This window comes from Tursiops truncatus, chromosome 10 (assembly GCF_011762595.2).
Source record: "Tursiops truncatus isolate mTurTru1 chromosome 10, mTurTru1.mat.Y, whole genome shotgun sequence".
In the NCBI taxonomy this organism is placed as follows: Eukaryota; Metazoa; Chordata; class Mammalia; order Artiodactyla; family Delphinidae; genus Tursiops; species Tursiops truncatus.
Window position 1 is genome coordinate 34,904,153 of NC_047043.1, and position 19,698 is coordinate 34,923,850.

General features: G+C 46.7%; 1 protein-coding gene across 1 annotated transcript in view; it reads right to left on the bottom strand.

The window, feature by feature from the left end:
* Positions 1-14,868: 14,868 nt before the first annotated feature.
* DNAH8 (dynein axonemal heavy chain 8) overlaps positions 14,869-19,698 on the bottom strand; it is a 325,865-nt gene continuing 321,035 nt past the window's right edge. The window contains exons 92-93 of the mRNA XM_019949887.3: positions 18,106-18,227; positions 14,869-15,287 (exon numbers count right to left, since the gene is read on the bottom strand). Of these exons, the coding sequence (XP_019805446.1) occupies positions 15,000-15,287; positions 18,106-18,227 (410 nt within the window). The 3' untranslated portion in view covers positions 14,869-14,999. The remainder of the gene's footprint in view (positions 15,288-18,105; positions 18,228-19,698) is intronic.

Consider the following 19,698-nt stretch of genomic DNA (forward strand, 5'->3'; position numbering starts at 1 on the left):
TTCTGGAGGCTGGAAGTCTGAAATCAAGGTGTCGTCGGGGTTGGTTCCTTCTGAGAGTTCAGAGGAAGAATCTGCTCCAGGCCCCTCTCCCAGCTCCTGGTAGCCTCAGGCATCCTTGGCTTGTAGATGGCATTCGCCCCGTGTCTTCACCTTGTCTTCCCTCTGTGTACATCTCTGCATCCAAATTTCCCTTTTGTATAAGGATGCCGGTCATATTGGATTAGGGTCCACCTTAATGACCTCATTTTAACTTGATTACCTTTGTAAAGACCCTATTTCCAAACAAGGTCACATTCTAAGGTACTGAGCATTAGGACTCCGAGATACCTTTTGCGGGGGGACACCATTCAAACTATAACACACGGCGACCACATCTCCCAGTCTCCCTTGGTGTTTAGTACGGCCAGGGGATTGGGGAGGAAAGTGGTCTAGGTTCTCTCCAGGCTTGGCCCATAAAACCTCCCACACAATCCTCCACACCCTCTCCTCCCCCATCAACCAGCTGGACACAGATGATCCAGTGGAGAATTCCAAGGCCCACAGACAGAAGGAGCCTGGGTCCCTGGATGACAGCATGGAGCAGAGTTTCCTGCTGACCTGCCCTGGATTGCATGGTGTTAAGCCACTGAGACTGGGGAGCTGACTGTCACCGCAGTTAATCTACCCAACAGACACAGCCGGCGTGCGCCCCTGGGGGCAGGGCTGGTTAGTCCAGGCAGAGGCCTCGTGGAGGTCCCCTCTTTGTGGCTGTGAGTAGGTGAATGAGACCCCTCACTCTGGGCCCATCTCCTCCTCCCCTTCGTCAGTGGACGGCAGCATCGCAAAGGGGATTCCGGATGGCGTGGCCGCGGCTCTTGTTTTTCCTAATCCATCTCTCTCTAGCCTTCACCCACAGCTGTTCCCACCTGTTTGCCTTTTCTCCGGAGAGAAGGTGGGGTGGGGGGGTAGGTTATGACAGAGCCCACACTGCCCCTTCACAGAATTAAAGCTCTGCAGGAAAAGAGGAAACGTGCCAAACTTCACACGTTTGGAAATCAAGTGAAGAGGAAGCATCGCACAGGCCTTCTCCCCGTAGCCTTTCAGCGCCTCATCATGGCGTCACGGTGGAGAAACCCACTGTGACCAAAATGAAAAATGAAACTGTCAACCCAGGTCTAAAATAAGAGGTGTCCCAAGCTGACAGGCTACCCGGTCCACGGGCAACAGCCTCTTTCTTAGAAACTCTCCCCAGCTGGTCCCCTCTCGTAGCATCCTTCAAACCAGCCAGTCACGGGCCTCAAAGACCGGGGCAGGAAATGCTCCCTGGAGGGACCTGCAGGCCCCACAAGTTCTCTCTGAAAAGAATGGCTCCGCGCTGGGGTGGGGAAGCTGCCACTGGCTTTCAGGAGCCAGGATCACCTCCAGGGCTGAGTCAAGGTCACCGTAAATCCTGGCAGAGTCCCCCAAAGCAGGGAAGGACGAGCAATCGCCCGGCTCTTACCCGGAGCCTTCTGGATCGTACGCTCTCTGACACACTCATCGCCCTCAGTTTTGCATGATAGGAATGTGGTACCCACTCACGCCCTTCTCCTGAATAACAGAAAACAAATGTAAAAGGGAAAACGCAAAAGTCTCCGGGCCAGCTCCTCCCAGCAACCCGCACCACCACGCCTTGACTCTCTGAGTGCCTACTCGACTCGGACATCACAGGACACACCTGGGATGCAGCTTAAAGTGGCTGCAGCCACCTGGGCCTGAAGGACTGTAGGACCTCTGACCCGGCCGATGTCTCCTGCACCTTTGCAGGATCATAGTCCAGAAATTTCTGCTCCCATTACTGGTCGTTTCTCTTAGCTCTGACGAGTGACACGATAACACTTCAGGATTCAAGACTGGCCTATGTTTGGAGGAAGCTCACAGTCTCCCTCTGTTGTTGTGGCCTGATCTCTAGACCCGGCCTCAAGTGGACCAGTGACTTGGCCTGGCAGGTGACGTTTTCTGAGGACCCAGTCTATTTCATTTTTTCCCTCCCGAGGCCAAGAGTCACTTCCTTCCCTGTTCTGAAAGCTCTCACTCTCCATGCACTCAATCATGCTCTGGTTTCTGGCTCATTTGCTAAACGGGATGGCAAACACATCTGATGGGACTATCTGGCACCTAATGGCTCAGCTGTCCAGTCCTCCACCACCCAGGTGCTCTCAGGAGGAGCTCCTCGGGGTGGGGAGATGGGCTCACACAATTAATTTCAAGCATGGCAGTTTTGCCATAGAAAAAGGCACAAACACTTCTCCGAGACACAAGCTGCTGCTACGGGAGGGGCTGGAGGGCCCAGGGGTCCTGGAACGGGAGGCTATGGAGGCTTCGGCAGCAGCTGGGCTGCAGTCTCAGTGTGGTCAACACCAGGCTTAAGGCCCCTGAGCTTGTGAAGGCAAATCGAGGACAAGGAGTGTGTCCGCATCGTCAAGCCAGGTTGCCTGTGTCCAGGACACAAACATCAAGTCTCTTCTCTCTGTCCTTCGAGGAGTTTGAGACCTTTGACACTTTTCTGGGGATGCCCCTCAAGAACAAGGTTCTAAAGATCATGCTCGTTCAAAAGCAGACCTAGGCTGGCCAGTAGACCATGTTCAAGGTGATTGTAACCATCGGGGACTATAGCAGTCCTGTCGGTCTGGATGTCAGGTGGCCCGAGAGGTACCCACTGCCATCCACAGGGCCTTCATCCTGACCACGGTTTTCGTAATCCTGGTGCGGCGGGACTGCTGGGGGAAGGAGACCAGCGAGCCCCACACGTGCCACGACACTGCGGCTCGGTGCTAACGAGCCTCACCCCTGCCCGCCCTGCTCCGCCCTGCCCTGGGCATTGTCCCGGCCCCTGTGTCCAGGAAGCTGCTGCTGATGGCAGGTCTTTGCCAGCTCTGTCAGCTTTGCCGAGGCCCCTTCAGTATCACGCCCAATAGCTGTGACCTCTGGAAAGAGACTATTCCCTACGTCTCCCATTCAGGAACTCACTTACCCACACCAGAGCATCCGGGGGCAGCCACCTCATGGTGCTTTTATACAAGAAAAGTCAGTGAATTAAACTTGAAAAGCAAACCAACAAACAAAAGTTCCACGAACGCACAGTACCGTCAGGCACTGAGGAGCAAGTTCCCTTGCAGGCTCCCTACTACGGCCTGGTTTAGGGGAAAAGCCCCGGTCAGGTGTGGGAAGTCCTGGGCTCTCACCCTGGTTCTTCTGCTATTTTCCTTTGTCCCCTAAAGCAGATGGCCTCAACTTTCTGCATCTCAGTTTCCTCATCTGTATAATCATCCCTGCCACTGCCCACCTATAGGACTGTTGCGAAGATCAGATGAGAGGATACCTGTGTTAAGAGCGTCGCAAACTGCAAAGCCTAGACGTGAGGAAGATTCACGGTCATTCCCACAATGTTCTTGACCCTCCCTGGTCCCCCCCCAGCTGTCCTCAAGTGTCCGGTGCTGCAGCCAGCCCGGATCTGTTGTCATGGTTGCTGTCATGTTGTCGGCCTGCCTTTATCCACATCTGGCCTTTGCTCCTGCTGTGCCCTTCCCCTAAAATGCTCTTCTCTTTTATTTCCTTTGGCCAAATCCCATCCATCCTTCAAGGCTCAGCCTAAATTCTACTTCCTCCAAGGGCCTTGCCCAACCCTTGACTTGAAAAGCCCAGTCTGTCTCCTCTGCGCTCCCACGCCCACTTCACCTTTAACCGCGATCACTCTCTGTCTGGCATCGTGACTGTTTCTGTGTAGAGTTTGTGTTCTCTGCTGCGGCACACGCCTGGGGACAGGGTCCCTCTTGCATCTTAGCTGAGGGTTAGCATGGAGCTTGTGTGCAAAAGGTGCTCAAAATCATCATATTAATTTGCAATGAGTTGAAAAGGACCTCAAGAGGTAATCAATGTCTTTGGGGCCTGGAGGCAGAAGATGAGTGGCCCGGCTCCAGGGAGCAGGTCCATAAACATCATTTGACAGAAAAGCCCCAAACTTCAAAGCCTAGCAATTTTAGATTATGTTTGTATGGAAGGCTTTTAAAATAGCAAAACTTTAGATACATGTCTCCGTGAACAGATGTGGAAGGGAAAATCAATTCCTCATAGGATTGGCTTATTTGGTTTTTTTTATCGCAGTGCTAAATATTATGCACCAAGTGATAAATTAACACATAAATTGACCTAGAGACACACACTCTCACTCCCTTGGACGAGCATGGCGTGAGGACCTGCAGGACCTCCTCATGGCTGGACGTAGCGGATATCTGCACATCATGTGTCGGTCAGGTTGGAGTTTCCCAAAAAGATGCTGGAAGAAAAGACTACTCTAATCAAGACAACTTTGAAAGAGCCCAGACTTTTCTCCAGAATAGGGGAAATGCTCACATCATTTGTTCGGGGACACGTGGTATGGAAGGCTGCTGCCACTTTCCCATTGGCTCCGGAGCCTTTCTGGGGCTCTTAGAAGATGTCAGGCAGCACTCTGGCTCCTTCCCACCCATGCCCTCCTCCAGGATGAGAGGAAGAGACAGACCTGCAAGCGGTGCCGTCCCCTGGCATGACCCCCCGGAGCAGGTAATGTGAGCAAACGAGTGTGAGCACCACCTTCCTTCTGAGGGTGTCAGTCCCTGCCCACTAAGGAGCCTGGAAGGCAGAGCAGGTACGTGAGAGGCAAGGACAAGGCCAGAAGAGGAAATGCATCTGCTCATCCCCCGGGCCAGCTGTCCCACAGGGTTCCGTGAGCAGGGGAGGGACCTGGGGGTGCTGTCGGATCCGGAATCCGCCAGGGAGTGCCACTGGTTGTGCCAGCTGACTGCCGGCAGCCAGGGACGGGCTTGGGCTTCTGGAGAAAGCAGACTAGGCAGAAAGGGCAAGTCTATCCTCTAAAAAAATTCCATAAACATGGAAAAAAACTAAAAGTGACTGCTTTCCCCAAGAGAGGGGGTGACACATAACAGGCAAAGCTTCTGACGTGGTCTAGCTAAATGCCTAACAGTTGGTTCTTAGCTCTGGAGAGAAAGCGGGAGAGAGAGAAAGAGAAAAAGAGGGAGGGAGAGAAGGACTAATAGGAGTATTTTCTATTTGTCTGGCCACCTCTCATTCAGGTTCTCATCATGATGGACACTGGATGTCCTTTGCGGGGACAATAGGAGAGGAACAAATAGAAAGAGGGAGGATTTGCATAATCAGGAAGGAATATGTGGAAACCGCAAATGACAGACGGATATCCTGACCCCTCAGACCCGGGCTGAAGTCCCTGATGGGGACTGTGGGGGGCTGGGGTCTCAGTGACAGAAACACCTGTGAATCTGTCAGTTGGGAGATGGGAAGAGAGCCCCCCTTTCATAAACACCATCTTGAAGAGGCTGTGAAGGTGCCAGGAAATTAGAGGCTTAAGCATCGAATATTCTGCACTGCGTCAAATGAGGATTTTGCCTGGAAATGGAGAGGAGGTGCTTTAATTAATCAGCCCCAGCCTGAGTGAAAATGAGAGGAGAGGCAGCTTCTGTCGGGAAAGGCAGGGAGCTGCCAGCACGACACGTGTGAAGTGAAGAGGAATTTCCCTGCTCCCTGAGGACACCTGTTCAATTAAAACTGTTTATAAAGAAACAACTGTAACCCTGTCAGCCTGCCACATCCCACACTCCCAGCAAGGGTGGTTATACAAGCACCAGGGGATGAAGCAGTATGAGTCCCACTGTTCCCTGGCTCCTTTTGGGGGGAAAGGAACAGGTTGGGAGAATCTGCTATAAACCAACAGCTTCTAAGGAGCTGGTATTGATTCAGGGTAGGCGAAAAACATTTTCATTCTTGAGCATGACTCCAAAGTGTTTATATTCATCTCAGAATATTGTGTGTAAATCAAGACTTGAGCATTCAAAGGATACAGTTCCTTTTTGCAGTCAAAGCCAGATGCCAGAAGATAGAAGCAATGGAGTGGACTTTTATCCATGTGCTTAAGGTACAAAAGTCATTTTTTTCTAAGACTGAATACAGTTCTCTCTTTCAAAAATTCTTAGAGGGACTTCCCTGGTGGTGCAGTGGTTAAGAATCTATCTGCCAATGCAAGGGACACGGGTTTGAGCCCTGGTCCAGGAAGATCCCACATGCCACGGAGCAACCTAGCCCGTGTGCCACAACTACTGAGACTGTGCTCTAGAGCCCGCGAGCCACAACTACAGAGCCTGCATGCTGCACTACTGAAGCCTGCGCCCCTAGAGCCCGTGCCCCAAAACAAGAGAACCCACTGCAATGAGAAGTCCGTGCACTGCGACAAAGAGTATCCCCCGCTCGCCACAACTAGAGAAAGCCCACGTGCAACAACGAAGACCCAACACAGCCAAAAAAGAAAAACATTCTTAGAAATTTAAGGCTGTGAGCAAAATAGTCATGAAGAATTGATGCTTTCAGATTTCAGTTGTTTTTTGTGTTTTGAGGGTTTTTCAATATCTGTCCGGTGGCTCCACTCAGCCCTAGGGGCTCCCTCAGGCAGGGACGCCCCTCTTCCCCAGCCACTCAGAAGGGACGGGAATCACACCCACTCAGGTCTCTTTCTCACCCCTCCACGTACTCGGAAAGCTCCCTTCATTTCAGGGGTGTGGAGTTGGCATGCAGATGTCAGAAATACTCTCACTGAAGTTGTTAAGGTCCTCAGAGGAGAACATAAAGAGGAAGCCAGAGAAAACATGTTCATGATTTGTTTTCTAATCAAAGGAGGTGAAGAAAGAGGATGAGAGGAGAAAAGCAAGAGTGTGGAGGAAGAAAGGTAGTCCATGGATACCCCACGCCTCCCAGGTCCCGCTCAAGTCCCAGGCTCTCCTCCCCCAGCTGCCAGGCGCGTAGGCTGCAGATACTTAATCTTCCCAGTCCCCTTGACCCCCCTGGCTCCTGTGGGGCTGCCTGCAGGGCCATCCCTGCTCCACAGTCCCCGTGGGGTGGCTTGGGCCTTTGCTGTGACTGCATCGCAGCCCAGTTTCTCCCTCTGCCCAATCCTGCCTCCTTCCCTCCCCGGCAGATGCTGTCCCCAGGAGCTCTTCCCAGGAAACCTGCACTCAGATCTCTAGCTCAGAGTCTGTTTCCAGAGAACCTGACCTAAGACAGGGAAGGAGCAAAATGTTCAGTGTTTCTAATGGGTGGACACGTTTTTTTAATCAAATGTAGAAAAGGCTCATAAGCGAATGTCTATACAGCCCTGGATAACCCTTGGTGGATTCCTTCTCCATTCAATATGAGGCCTGTTTTTGGACGTATGCTACAGGTCCTAACTTTTCCCAGAATGCTGTCCTGTGACATCTTTTTATGTCTAAAGCAGGATCATTTTTTAAAACCTTTAAAAACGTTAGGGATTCCATTAGGCACCTAAGATTAAGTCACTGAGTTACTTTAACTGTGAGTGGCTTTTTGGCTAAAATGGAAAGGATCTCCATAGTTCCCTAATTTTTTTCATTTAGGATAGTGAGTTATTTTTCATACTTTTGCTCTCTTTTACACTTTGCTGAACTGTGTTCTTTTTTTAATTTTTTTTAAGGGAATTCCTTTATTTTTTACTTATTTATTTGTGGCTGTGTTGGATCTTCGTTTCTGCGCAAGGGCTTTCTCTAGTTGCGGCATGCGGGGGTCACTCTTCATGCGGTGCGCGGGCCCCCCACTATCGCGGCCTCTCCCGTTGCGGAGCAACAGGCTCCGGACGCGTAGGCTCAGCGGCCATGGCTCACGGGCCCAGCCGCTCCGCGGCATGTGGGATCCTCCCGGACCGGGGCTCGAACACCGCGTCCCCTGCATCGGCAGGCGGACTCCCAACCACTGCGCCACCAGGGAAGCCCTGAACTGTGTTCTTTAAAATAACATCTTATGCTCAACATTGCTAACTCTTAGAGAAATGCAAATCAAAACTAACCCACAACAGTCTGAATGGCCATCATTAAAAAGTTTACAAATAACAAATGCTGGAGAGGGTGTGGAGAAGAGGGAACCCTCCTACACTGTTGGTGGGAAGGTAAGTTGGTGCAGCCACTATGGAGAACAGTATGGAGGTTCCTCAGAAAACTAAAAACAGAATTATCATATGATCCAGCAATCCCACTCCTGGGCATATATGTAGACAAAACTCTAATTCAAGAGGATACATGCGGGCTTCCCTGGTGGCGCAGTCGTTGAGAATCTGCCTGCTAATGCAGGGGACACGGGTTCGAGCCCTGGTCTGGGAAGATCCCATATGCCGCAGAGCAACTAAGCCCGTGAGCCGCAACTACTGTGCCTGCGTGTCTGGAGCCTGTGCTCCGCAACAAGAGAGTCCGCGATAGTGAGAGGCCCGCGCTCCGTGATGAAGAGTGGCCCCCGCTTGCCACAACTAGAGAGAGCCCTCACACAGAAACGAAGACCCAACAAAGCCAAAAAAAAAAAAAAAAAGGATACATGCACCTCTATGTTCATTGCAGCACTATTTACGATAGCCAGGACATGGAAACAACCTAAATGTCCATCGACAGATGAATGGATAAAGAAGATGTGGTACTTATATATGTACAGAAATACTACTCGGCCATAAAAAAGAATGAAATAATGCCTTTTGCAGCAACATGGATGCAACTAGAGATTATCATACTAAGTGAAGTAAGTCAGTAAGAGAAAGACAAATACCATATGGTATCACTTATATATGGAATCTAAAATATGACATAAATGAACCTATCTATGAAGCAGAAACGGACTCACAGACATAAAGATCAGACTTGTGGTTGCCAAGGAAGAGGGGAATGGGGGAGGGATGGACTGGGAGTATGGAGTTAGTAGGTGCAAACTATTACATATAGGATGGATAAACATCCTATATCCTGGATGGATATGCTACTATATAGCATAGGGAACTATCTATACTCAATGTACTGGGATAAACCATAATGGAAACAAATATAAAGAAGAATGTGTATGTGCGTGCGTGTGTGTGTGTGTGTGTATACACACACACATATCTGAATCACTTTGCTGTACAGCAGAATTAACACAACATTGTAAATCATCTCTTTCTATACTTCAATAAAAATAAAATAAAATAATGTCTTACTGTTTCTTCTTTTGCATGTGGACAAGGAAGCTGCCCTACAGGGGGCCTGTGTCCCAGGACCGGACCTGGAGTCTTATCACTTGGAATCTAGAGCTAATTCCTCCAGCTCCTTCCTGTTGACAATGCATCTGCTGGTCTAGAATGTTCAAGAAAGCCCACAAAGAGCATGTTAAATGAACCTGCTAATTGCCTTCAAAATTCCTGAATTTTAAATGTACCGTTGTTTGCACACCATACAACTGCTGTTATTTGCCTAATAGTCTCTCTCCTGTGCACGTTATCCTTTCCAGCCAGACAATGAAAGCTGCTCAAATTAACAAGTCAGAGAAACATAGATGTCCTATTTTCTATGCACAATGATGAATTTTAGAGGTTTATGCCATTAGACTCTGGCTTCAAAAAAACAAAAAAAATCCAATACTGCCTTGCAAAGTTCATCAGAGCATAGACTGGAACCATCCAGCCTGGATTCAAATCCCCAGCTCTGTCACTTACTAGCTGGGAGAACCTGGGCAAATTATTTAGCTTCTCTGGGCCTCAGTTTCCTCATCTGTGAAATGGAGATGATAATATCAGAGCTCATAGGGTTGATATAAAGGTTACATAAGTTAATGCATGTCAAGTGCTCAGACCAGCGCCTGGGACACAGTAACACGGTGTTATTAAGTCACAGACCTCATCGTAAGCAACGATGAGCACACAGATCTTTGAGTCTTTCTGCAGAGACCCTGGCAGTTATTCGTAAGGACTTGGCTAGGAAAACAGCTCTTTTCCCCAAATTGTAATGACAGAAGAAACATCCAACTAGACTCTCCAGGCTATAACCTGCTATGTCTTTCTTTTTTTTCCCATTATGGTTTATTACAGGATATTGAATATATAGTTCCCTGTGCTATGCACTAGGACCTTGTTGTTTATCCAGTCTGTACGTAAGAGTTTGCATCTGATAATCCCAAACTCCCACTCCAACCCTCCCCTGCCCCCCTCCCCACTGGCAATCACAAGTCTGTTCTCTATGTCTGTGAGTCTGTTTCTGCTTTGTAGATAGGTTCACTTGTGTCGTATTTTCGATTCCACATATAAGTGATATCGTATGGTATTTGTCTTTCTCTTTCTGACTTACTTCACTTAGTATGGTCATGTCTAGGTCCATCCATGTAGCTGAAAATGGCATCATTTCATTCTTTTTTATGGCTGAGTAATATTCCATGGTATATATGTACCACATCTTCTTTATCCATTCATCTGTCAATGGACTTTTAGGTTTAAACTGCTATGTATTTTAACCATCCCTGCTTACTATTCATTTCATCAACTTAGTTTCTGAATGCCCCAATTTGGCCTCCATACCATCTTTCACATGACTTGTTTTACTTCCATTCTAATGGTCTCTCTTGTTCAATGCTCACTTCACCTTGTTGGGTGTAGAGCAACAGCCTCCCCACTTCCGTTCCTGTATCAGTCCAGAACCATCAGTGGTTTCCCACTGTCGTTCCATCGTATTCCCAACACGCCCCCCTCCCTCGACATGCCCTCCTTTCCCATCATTTGCCTACACTTACCAAATGGGGTCACTCGCTGTTCATTCCTTCTTGCATTCAGTCAACACTTGCTGGGGTGCCAAAAGCCAGACTCTGCTTGCTATAGAATGAGGAGCCAGAGACACATGTTATTCATTCCCAGGGTGAAAATCCCTAAATTCAGTTGCAATCAAAGTGCAGAAGCAGCAATAAATCGTACCTGGGGGAGTGGAGAGGGGTCACGAAGTCCTCACGGAGGATGAAGAAAGGATCAAGTGGTGCAGGGAGAACTTTTATTCACAGCTTTATTGAGGTATAATTGAGGTACAATAAACTACACACATTCAAAGTGTACAGTTTGGTACATTCTGACACATGTGAAATCATCACCACCATCAAGAGAATGAACACATCTCTCACCCCCCAAAGTGTCCTCCTGCTGCTCTGCAATCTCTTTCTCCTGCCTTTGCTCCACTCCCCCAGGCAACCACAGATCTGTTGTCACTATAGATCTGTTTGCATTCTCTAGAGTTTTGTATGAAAATGGAACTATACACTATGCACTCTTGTTTTGTCTGGCTTTTTTCACTCAGCATAATTATTTTGAGATTTGTCTACGTTCATCCATGTTTGTTCATCAACAGTTTGTTCTGTGTTACTGATGAGCAGTATTCTATAGAATGGGTGTACATAGTTTATCCATACAGCTGTGGATAGACATTTGAGTTGTTTCCAGTTGTTGGCTATTACAAATAAAGTTTCTATGAACGTTCATGGGTAAGTGTTTGTAGGCACAATGCTATTATTTCTCTTGGGTAAATGTCTAGGAGTGGAATGCCTGGGTCATGTGTTCAACTTTTAAGACACTGTCCAACTGTTTTCCAGAATGGTTGCACCATCTTCCATTTCCTCTAGCAGTATATGAAAGTTCCGGTTGTTCTGTACGGGAAAGTATTTCTTGATAAGGGAACAACATAAGGATGAAAATATGTGTGATGTTCAGGCAACATCAAATAGTCCTAAAGGCAATTGAGCAAGTTGAGTGATGGGGTGGGCGACAGGCAGAAATTTTATTTTAGGCTAGCTCATGGAGGGCTTTGGTATTTGGAGTATACATTCCAGGAGATGGAAATTTTTTGAAGGCTCTTGAGGAGGACTTTACACAGTCTGGTCTCTGTCTCTGGACGTTCCATGAAGTTTCCCATCTTTATACTGTTTTATCCCCTCACACTGTTCCCTTCCTTAGAATATATCCATCTACTGTCTTGGTACCATCTTGGTACCATCTATGGAAAGACAAAGACCCAACTGAAAGGCTAACTTGTCTTCAAGTTCATCCCTCATCCCTGAGTTTAACCATTCCTTTGTACTTCACCCACGGCCCTGAGTCACACCCACAGTACAGGTGAGTCCCCTATTCACCTGAGGTCTCTTTGACAGAAGAGAGTGGGGCTTGTTCATGCAACGTCACCCTCAAGACTGGTCCCTTTCACAAGATGTATCTTGAGACACTTCTTTTTTGGTCTTATTTTTATGCAAAATCCAAACTAAAATAACATTTTAAATCAACAAAGTTATAAATCTCATTGCTCATTTTGCCGAGACCAAAATGAGAATATGTGGACTGACTCCAAGGAGAACCAAAAATTACTTTTTTTTCCTCTCCCAGCTTCAGCCGGTTTAACCACTTAGTCCCTGATCCTTTGCTCCTTTATGCTCACCAGGTCTCCCTCACTCAAGTGTGGCAAATTATGTAATTAGTAAAAGAGTTAACAATTTTTCTGAGAAAATGGTTATGTGCTTATGCAAGTTCAATGGCTCAAAACATCTAAGGAAACCATTAAGCAAGCCTGGAGAAAGCAAACAGATCTGGACCCCAGCCAGCTCTGCAGAACTAGGGAGAGCGGAGAGGTACCCACCGTGAGGAAGACCATTTTCTGAGGCACCGCTTGGAAGCCAGGTGCCCATCCCTGAGGAAGACTCAGTATTCATCTCTCTCACCTCTGTGTTGACACACAACAAAATAATCAGCAACCGCGGAGAGTTCCCAGGAAATGCGATGTGTGTAGCCTTAAACAGTCTGATCCATCATCTTTGCTAGATTCACATCCTTCCCATCTCTTTCCCAAATTTTCCATAGGACATTCAAGTCATTAGAAAACATCCATCCTGATTGTTATTCTCTGAAAACCTACCACGACATCCAGGGATTTAGACTATGCAATGTGCCTTCAATAATTTTGGCAACTGGATAGGAATATGAATAAAATATGTTTTATTTGGGAACCTGTAGTTTGGTTTGCTATAATGTGTTTTACTTCCGCTCTGCTCACCCAGACAGGCAGTTGCTTCCAGATTCTAGCTTCCGTTCAGGACATTCTTTCCAGAGGATGCCATCTTTTCCTTTAGTGTGACTACAGGCTGGGGGAAGTGTCAAAACACTTGGGCCAGGGCCTCAGTTACTTGATTTTCTTTTTCCTTTTTTTTTTTTTTTTTTTTTTGGCTGCACAGAGCAGCTTGTGGTATCTTAGTTTCCCAACCAGGGACTGAACCTGGGCCACCGCAGTGAAAGCACCGAGTCCTAACCACTGGGCCACCAGGGAATTCCTCGTTTACTTGATTTTTTTAAACTGCCCTGGAGGGTTCTATGGCTTTGACATGAATCAGTATCAGGAGCAGACCAGAGGCCACGGCTACAATTTGCATCCTATAATATATTTTCCACTGTTTGAAAATACACTAGATTATGGTGGAATTTCTTCTGGGTTCTTCCCTGGACATGTCTCTGGGCTATTGCTTGGCCATCTCTGATCAGGGTGACACAAGGATGAGAGGGGAGCAAGGCAACATGAAACACCCCCTTCCTTCAGAACAGACACAGGGAACGAAGCTTGTGGATTTAGCTGGGGACAGGCAAGAGGATTCTGGATGGGAAAACCAGTAGAGACAGTTCTTCAGTACCCAGAAGCTGCATGAACATTCAATATGAGACCCTATCTGTTTTGTTAAATTGACAATTTCCTTCAGCAGGAAATAAAGGTTCATATCGAGTTTCAGACTAGCTACAGAGTAAGAAATGGCTTCACTTTTTAAAGACTTTCCTTTTTAAGGGATTCAGCATGTAACCTAATTTCGTTTGATGGAGTTTGTTTTTCTTTCTCCATTCGCTGCTAGAAATGTGTGCTTCCTTATCTCCTGCGGAGTTGAGGTTGGGAGGGGAGAGCTGGAGACTCAGGGTTCTCCGGGGCTCAAAAGCACTTAAAAAGATAATATTAGATAAAATTATAATAAATTGGAAGAGCAGCCATCCCAGTGGATTTTCTATTTCAAATACTTCACACCACCAGCTATAACTCCTAAGGGGGTACTGACTGGACCCCTCCAGTTTCCATTTCAGAAACACAGAGAGAAGACCAAACTCAAATGAGCAAAGGCTAACACATTAGCATAAACTCACACATGGGTCCATTTTATTCAAGGGAAAAGTGGGTTTTATTTGAGAGAGACAATTTCATCTGCTAGACTCCTTTTAGGATGCAACAAATTAATACTTACAGTTTTTTAAAATTCAAACATTCCGAAGTGTTCTAACATGAAGATAGGACTTTATTTAAAAAAAATAATAATTATAATGGAATATGATTGCCTGCAATAAAAAACCTTACTTTAGAGTTGTCTTTTTAAATATTGATATGAGGCTAAATGCCCATCGACAGATGAATGGATAAAGAAGATGAGGTACATATACACAGTGGAATATTACTCAGCCATAAACAGGAACAAAACTGGGTCATTTGTAGACATGTGGATGGACCTAGAGTCTGTCATACAGAATGAAGTAAGTCAGAAAGAGAAAAACAAATATCATATATCAATGCGTATATGTGGAATCTAGAAAAATGGTACAGATGAACCTATTTGCAGGGCAGGGATAGAGACGCAGACGAAGAGAATGGATAGGTGGACACAGAGGGGGAAGGGGGGGTGGGATGAACTGGGAGATTAGGATTGATGTATATACACTAACTACTGTGTGTAAAATAGATAGCTAGTGGGAATCCGCTATAAAGCACAGGGAGCTCAGCTCGGTTCTCTGTGATGACCTAGATGGGTGGGATGGGGGGTGGGTGGGTGGGAGGGAGGTCCAAAAGGGAGGGGATATAGGTATATGTATAGCTGATTCAGTGCATTGTACAGCAGAAACGAACACAACATTGTAAAGCAATTATACTCCAATAAAAAATAATAATAAATAAATAAATATTGATATGAGGGAAAACACATACACACAAGCGATTGTAGGATATCAACTTTTTAATTTAGAAAGAGTAATCAAGCAATTATCAGGGAGAAAAGATATGCCTCACCAAGTCTCTCAATAGCACTGGCCACCCACGTGGCTCCTCTGCCCTCATCAAGCGGAAATGGACTTACTTGATGTCACACAAAAGGGCCACACCTCTCAAGATCCAGTGATCTGGGGACATGACTGTTCGCAAATACACCACGGTGATGAAGGTCAAGTCAGTTCGCCTCGGTTTCTTGTAAATAGGACACACATACAGCTTGGGGTCCTTGGGCGCTGTGGAATTAATGGCGAAGATGTGCAGCACGGGCAGCTGCGTGAAGAGCACCTTGGGGGTGGATTCCGTGAGCTTCCCGTTCCGTCTGTCCCAGGCTGCTCCATCCAAGTACAGCCCATAAATATACACACCTTCCTGGAAGAACCAAGCGTAAGGTAACAGGAATTTTTTTTAAAAATTAGGTGCTGTGAGATGGGCATCCAATACTGTAAAAAAGGTTGTCAGTTTGGAAAGAAAATGTACACCAATCTTAAAACACTACCAGAAGAAGAAAACACCACTGGACGCATTCCAGTGAAATACTGAGCCCAGTGTTCCCCTGTGGCATAGCTTGAGGCTATTAGTGCTGTTGAAATGTTCCTATTACTGGAGATTTGAGCCTGGGGGTGGCCTGCCTGGGACTGCGAACTTAGCCAGCAGCACCAAATCGCCTCTGCAGGGCGATGAAAGTGTCTGACAGGGGTGGTGGGAGCACAGAACAGGACTCAGAGCTGGATGCCACTCGGGATCTCAGCCTACGCTGGCCAAGCCAATACGTGGCTCTAATTCCATCTCGGTTGTCGGATCTAGTGAGACGAGCAGCCAGATCTGACGAGCAGCCAGGTCTGGCCAGCAGGGGTTCGAGCACCCTCAGAGGCTGGGTATGGTAGAGGGAGAGCAGGTGTGATGGGTGTAGGGGGAGGGCGGTGAGGGCGGTGAGAATTGGTCCAAGAGTGGCTGACCTCATCCTTGTGTCTCTGTCATTCACACAGTAGGACCTGCCCTCAAGGGCCTCATTTAATCAGGAGACAAGACACACACACACACACACACACACACACACACACACACACACACACACAGAACAAAATGTAGAAGACATGACTTGAATACCAGCACACGCTTGTTAGAGGGGCTGCCTGATGAATAGCACTGACTGAGGCTAAGCGCAGTGACTTGAGGTGAAAGGTCAGTAAGGGCTGGAATGCTCGGGGACCCTTGTGGAGGAGATGGCCTTGAAGGGTGGGCTGCGTTTGGAAAGATAGAGGAGAAAGGGTGGGCATCCCAGGGAGGAGCAATACTACAAAGGAAGGCAGGATGAGCAGCAAAGCCCAAGCATTTTATAATATTTAGCAGCAGGTTCAATGGTTATGAAAAATAAGTTAGGGCTTAACTGTGGAAGAGTGTAGATGCCAGACTGAAGAGCGTGAACTTTATTCTGTAGGCAGCGGGGAGCCATAGAACATGTACTCAGTAAGAAAAAAAGTCTAAAGGGAATCACGGTGGAGACTCCAATAATCACGTAAGATCATAAGATATACTTATGTAGAAGATGGTGACCAGTGTTCCATTTCCAGTGAGGGTAGGGTAAGGGGAAGTAAACGTAGATTATAATAAAAGAGAGGGAGATTAGCTGCAAAGTGTTTTCTGGAATCCCTCATGTGGGCTAACAGTATAAGAACCATACTTTTTGAACCAAAACCTGAAGTACATGATTTGACAGTAAAACCATGGGCAATCCCAGAAAATCAGGACATATGATACCATCATTAAGTCAGTAGGTGACAATTGCCACATGAAAATACAACCACTTAGGCATCATCCAATAGTAAACTGTATCCTTTTAGGCTCCTTTCACTCTAAGAACTTTACAAAGTCGTAGTTAGAAGGTGTTTGGATGGAATAGTCTCTTGCAAAAACTCATGTCCACCTAGAAGCTCAGCATGTGACTATTTGGAAATAGAACCTTTGCAGATGTAATTAGTTAAGGTCATAGTGGACGAGTATATGACTGGAGTTCTTATAAGAAGAGGAGAAGATACACAGAGATACACACAGGGAAGGAGGCCACGTGATGAGGTAGGCAGGGGTTGGAGTGATGCAGCTACAAAGTCAAGGAGCACCAAGGTTTGCCAGCAGCCACCAGAAGCTAGGTGAGGGCCATGGAGCAGATTCTCCCTCAGAGCCTTCAGAAGAAACCAACCTTGCCAATGCCCTGATTTTGGACTTCTGGCCTCCTGAACTCTGAGAAAATAAATTCCTGTTGTTTTAAGTCACCCAGTTTGTGCTACTTTGTTACAACAGCCTTAGGAAACTGATACAGATCTTGGTACCAGGAAACAGGATGCTGCTGTAACAAATACCTGAAAAAGCTGGAAGAATTTTGAAGGCATAGTTGAAAAAGCCTATGTTTCCTTGAATCTAGAGATTGTTGGTGGAAATATGGAGGTTAAAGGTGCTTCTTCTGGTGGGATCTCAGACAAAAATAAGGACCATGTTATTGGAAACTGGAAGAATGGTGATCCTTGTTATGAAGTGGCAAAAAGGGCCAGAACTTGGAAATCATCTGGTCCAGCCCCCTGATTTGACAGCCGAGAGAATAAGGATCAGAGAAAGGGAAGAAGGAACTAAGATTTATTGAATATCTATGTGGGGTCTGGAACCAAGCCTAAATGATCCCACTGAAGTCTCCCAGCTATCTTTACTGAGGTTGAATCATCATCCTCATTTTACAGATGAAGAAGTTGAGGCTCAAAAGAGTTAAAGAACTAGCCCGAGTTCAAAGGGCAGGTAAGTGTCCAAGCAGTGGCTCCCAGGGGTGTCTGCTTATCTTAGAGCGTCTGCCCTTCCCCCACCCAGGTGTCCTTCCACACAGCGTCCTGCAGCTCTTGCCAATTCTGTGAGTACCCCACAGAAGTGGATGGAGACGGGTGGAAAATCCTTTTCAGCAAACACAAGTGTAACTCGTAATTACAAAGAAATGCAGTCTGGGGAGTTCCCAGTGCTTGTCATTCATTCCCACTCTGGCAAATGCTGGAAGTGTTGGCATGGAGGTCTCCAGGTCACAACCGAGGAAACCCTCGCTGCAAAGGCAAAGGACTTAACGGAGACACTTATAGGTCAGTGTTCAGCAGAACTTGAACTTTGAGCCCCAGCTCCAGAACTGTTCCTGCTGTTGCCCATTGGCACCTACCGCAGGGGGTGACATGATCTCCTCCTTGGTCTGCCGCAGAACTTCGTTGTGAATGGTCACGGAGTCCAGGGCCCAGCCTTTGTGGGCGCGGGTCACTTCCTGTCTCATTGCCGTGAGGAAGCCTTAAAAAAAGAGAAAGAAATGATTTTGATGCCTTGGTGCAGTCCACTCTAGAAACAAGAAGGGGGTCATGTTAGTTGCTTGTCCATCTCCAGATGCGTGCCCACCCAAGAGGAGTTGAGATCAGGCCTCAGGGGGGAGATTTCTTTCAGTGTTTTGTTTCAATGAGCTAAATACGCCTTGCCAGCTGACAGCAGGAAAGCAGCACCCTCTCTGCCTCAGACAAGGTCTTGGTTTAAAATTCTCCTGGGATTTCAACCACTCAGGTCTCCTAAGGGTTGTAACCCAGTGCTAGCCTATAGTCTCTGAAGATCCAGTATCTAGGAATAAGACTGAAATGGTCAAATATTCTGAGACCAGCATTCCAATTAAAACTTGAATCAAACCATTATCAGCGTCTTTTTGCTATTATGGAACAATTTCATTTAGTCTAAGGAAATAAGGCATAATGCCAACATAGAAAGCCCGACTTTCAGTTTGATCAAACAAAGCAATCACACTGGAAAGGAAAGCTCCGTGTTTTAATGTGCATAATACAGTTATTTTAAGACAATACATGGTTCTGTATATTGTGGGCTTTCTTTTAACTTAGTATTTGCAAATCGTGCCATTCAATTCAATAAGAGAAGTTTACCTTGTAAAGCAGCATTTGATGTTTAAAAAGTATACCTTAAACTTCAACATGGACTTCAAAATCTTAGGAAAATTTATCTGTGACCTATATATTATATTTTGGCCTCCATGTTAATACTGGAAACCATGAGGCCCTTTACTCATAATCATGAATAGATTTTGGAACCTGTGTGCCCCTACTACTCCTAGATTTGTGAACTCTGAGAACTTTACTGCACAAACCACCACATAAGTGATAATATTTTATCAGGTTTGAATGGGACTGGAAAGAAGAGGGGAAGTTACAAGGCGTAATGGCAGGCGGTGAGTTAATATCCCTTGGAATTAGAGAGCAAGAATAGGACCCTAGCCTGCTTAGTGAGAAAGTCAAGTTCTCTCCATTCTCAAGCCCCTCCCTCATTATTAAATTAGACACTTGGGGAGGCACTCCTTCATTCATTCATTCATTTGTTAAACCTCTTAGGAGTGGCTCTAGGTGAGATGCCCACAATGATGAAGAGGCCACCCATGAGCCCTGCATTCAAGGAGCTCAGTCTAGAGGGAACGTAGACATACAACACGATGTCGTTATGAGTAAAGAGGTGAGAACAACGTGGACCACTTGGGAAGACAACTCAGGGAAGGCTGAATTGAGAAGATGAAGTTGAAGATGAGTCTTGAAAGGATACGTAGGAGTCTTCCAGATGGGACGATTCCAGTTAGAGGAAGAGCACGTGCAAAGGCATGCAGGTCTAGGCTAAAGGTGAGGAAACGATGGCAGATGAGGTTAGAACAAAGGTAGAGGCAGGATTTTTCAGGGTCAGAGTTTGGACCTGGTGACTCTGTGGATGGTGGGAAGCC